Here is a 2,621-nt window from a genome sequence, read left to right on the forward strand (position 1 = left end):
TTATAATAACAACATTAATGGGATACAAGCAATACAATGTGAAGAATAAATGATTCAGCAACATCTTGTTCTCGAGTGTCCCATTGGCGTGGCAGGTCTCAATATATTTATATATGACTTTGACTTATCCCACGAGCAATTTCTAAAGGATCTAAACTATTTTCTACAAAATATTTTTTCTCCTAGATCTCTCAAATTTAAAATATTTTTTGATTTTAATACATTACAACAGTTCATTGTGAGCAAGTAACTGTTGGAGCTTGTGAAGAAAATGGCCTCATAAACGGTATCACTGTGTTATTAAGTGTCTGGATGGGTCAACAAAACTATATTGTGTAACAGAGGGAAGGGGGAGAGCGAGAGGGCTATAGAGTGTGGTAGATTGAATATATGGCGGAAAACACAAAGGGTCTCAGAGGGTTTTCATTTTGGGGCCCATTTTGACCAATTTTCAAAATACTCCAAACACATCATATTTGGTATCAAATGAAAGGTTAATCATTGCAGATTCAGAAAAAATAGCTTTTGAGAGCAGCACGCCTCTTACATGAAGAGAAATTGTCAAAGAAAGACAACTCTTCCGTTTTTTTGAAAATTTCTGGTAATTCTCAGGATCACCAAAATTTCAATGCAAACCTGCCCCCAGGCATTTGAAATCATCTTAAAACAGCATAACTAAGCAGCCCATGCATTTTTCTCAAAATAATAGCAGGATTCATGCCATATTTTTTTTTTTTAATGTAAAAAAAAAAAAATACAAAAGGACACGAGTCGGAAAAATTTGAAGTTTTCATATTTTTTTTATTTTAAAGTATAAAATTCTTTGAAATGTTATAAATAATCAATAAATCTAATATATACAGCAAATACAAATAAAGGTTAATATATACAATCAATTATAATTTTAAAAAATAGTGCCCCCTGTTATCAATCGTAACTTGCTCCGAGGGCACTTTCGTCCAGCGGTAGTTGTCCGGAGGGCCCTGACTGATGAAGCTTTCATCTGGAACATCACCAAACACATAACTCTTGCCAGGGCCCTTCCGCATGAATCGCACGAATGGAGCATCAGAAGAAGGCTCTGGTGGGGTTGAAACCTGTGGAAAAATTACAAGAAACAAGATGATAGGTATATTCTTATCATAAAAAAAAAATTCAAATTTCAAAGTCAAACAACAGCTTACTTACCACCTGCAACTTCAGAAAACATGAAAATGAGTTATAAATATTACAAAATATTGCATTAAAGGTATGAAAAACTTCTTACAACAGCAAAAAAAGTCTTTGTGAGCTTGTTTATCTCGCATGTTATTTTGAGGTACTCCCCCACCTTCACCACTGGACAGTCTGATCTGGGAAAGATAAGTAAATATGGTTCTGGTATTACATTAAAGTCAAATAGAAAGTTGTGTTTATATCTCATATGTTAAGAAGTGTAATGCAATATGAAATAATAAAAGAACCTGCCCAAAGAAAAATATACAAATTAGCAAATAATATTAATAATGAGTCTAATAACATATAATCATTGAAATATTTATATGAAGAAAAGTAGCTGAAATAAATGTACAACTAATTAGAGAAATTTTACTGATGTTATCTGAATCATACAAGAAAGAAAATGGTGGAATCAAATTAAATGAAAGGGAACATAATTCTATTCAAATTTGATAAAATAACGTCTATTTATCATTTTCATAAATTTAATCTAAATTTAGTTGATTTCTTATGGGTCGCCAGCCATGCCATTATCGTGAATCAGCCGCCATATTGGTTTCGCTATTCTGTGGCATAGCAGTTTTCCAAACTTTGCCGTATCGCACATTAAATCAAGGCATTTCAAGCCAAAATAACATCATCCTGCGTAGTTGTGGGTTTCTATCTTGTTATTCATCATATATTTACAATAAAATAAGTCGATTATCGACTTTCAGGGTTAGAAATGGAATTATCAGAATCAAAACAATCGAAGCCGGCTTGATTCTGCTATGGAAAAACTGCTATGGAAGAGCGACACACAGAAAAACGGGCATTAAAACTAACACAAATCCTTTGAATTTCACAATGATTATACTAAAATACTTAAAATTATAATAAAAATAGTCAACTTACCAATTTTCACTCGTCGAAGTTATCTGATAACGTTTTAGGGTCGTAAACAAAAACTGCAGCTATGGAAAAACGATGTAGACACCGGATGTTTTGACTCGTATTTTACAGGAAGTAAGAGCATCGCTATGGAAGAATTACGAAGTCCCCAAAACTTTGTGTTTTCTAAAACGGGCCGTTTTTCTTTATTTTAAGCATGAAATCATAATTATTTTTAAAAATGAAACTCATTCTCCGATTTTTTAATGTTTTATTTCACAAAATATGGCCATTCAAAGAATTTCTGAGTTGATTTCATGTTTCTTTAACGCAGTTTTCCGAAACTACCGTGGCTGAAATGAAAACGTTTGTTGTCGCCAAAACCCATAAAAAAACACTTCAACAAACAATATCTTAATAACAACAAAATATTTTTTTTTCAAACTGCTCACACAGGTTCCTTAACCATAAATCAACACAAAACACACACAAAAAAAAGTGAATTTGGATTTTTTCATAGAAATAAGTTTATT

General features: G+C 32.3%; 1 protein-coding gene across 2 annotated transcripts; it reads right to left on the minus strand.

Annotated features, from left to right (window-relative positions):
- Positions 1-783: 783 nt before the first annotated feature.
- On the minus strand, positions 784-2,136 carry LOC144961235 (uncharacterized). 2 transcript variants are annotated; one of them, XR_013643104.1, is made up of 3 exons: positions 2,113-2,136; positions 1,268-1,352; positions 784-1,097 (listed from the first exon to the last, which is right to left on the minus strand). XR_013643104.1 is itself a non-coding variant. In XM_078894501.1 (2 exons), exons 1-2 carry the CDS (start codon positions 1,421-1,423, stop codon positions 897-899), a joined length of 357 nt encoding a protein of 118 aa, XP_078750627.1. In that variant the 5' UTR covers positions 1,424-1,593; the 3' UTR covers positions 784-896. The 2 variants fall into 2 exon arrangements, 1 of the variants encoding a protein (XP_078750627.1); XM_078894501.1 differs by lacking the exon at positions 2,113-2,136 and having other exon boundaries at positions 1,268-1,593.
- Positions 2,137-2,621: the final 485 nt, after the last annotated feature.

The sequence above is a fragment of the Berghia stephanieae genome, unplaced genomic scaffold, assembly GCF_034508935.2.
Source record: "Berghia stephanieae isolate SIO BIC M18660-M18661 unplaced genomic scaffold, UCSD_Bste_1.3 scaffold1850, whole genome shotgun sequence".
Classification (NCBI taxonomy): Eukaryota; Metazoa; Mollusca; class Gastropoda; order Nudibranchia; family Aeolidiidae; genus Berghia; species Berghia stephanieae.

Bases quoted from the DNA above. Each gene is read 5' to 3' on its own strand.
- LOC144961235 (XM_078894501.1), bottom strand. From the start codon at position 1,423: ATGAGATATAAACACAACTTTCTATTTGACTTTAATGTAATACCAGAA. The intron at 1,098-1,267 runs GTAAGAAGTTTT...ATTTTTCCACAG, and splicing joins CAAAGACTTTTTTTGCTGTT to GTTTCAACCCCACCAGAGCC.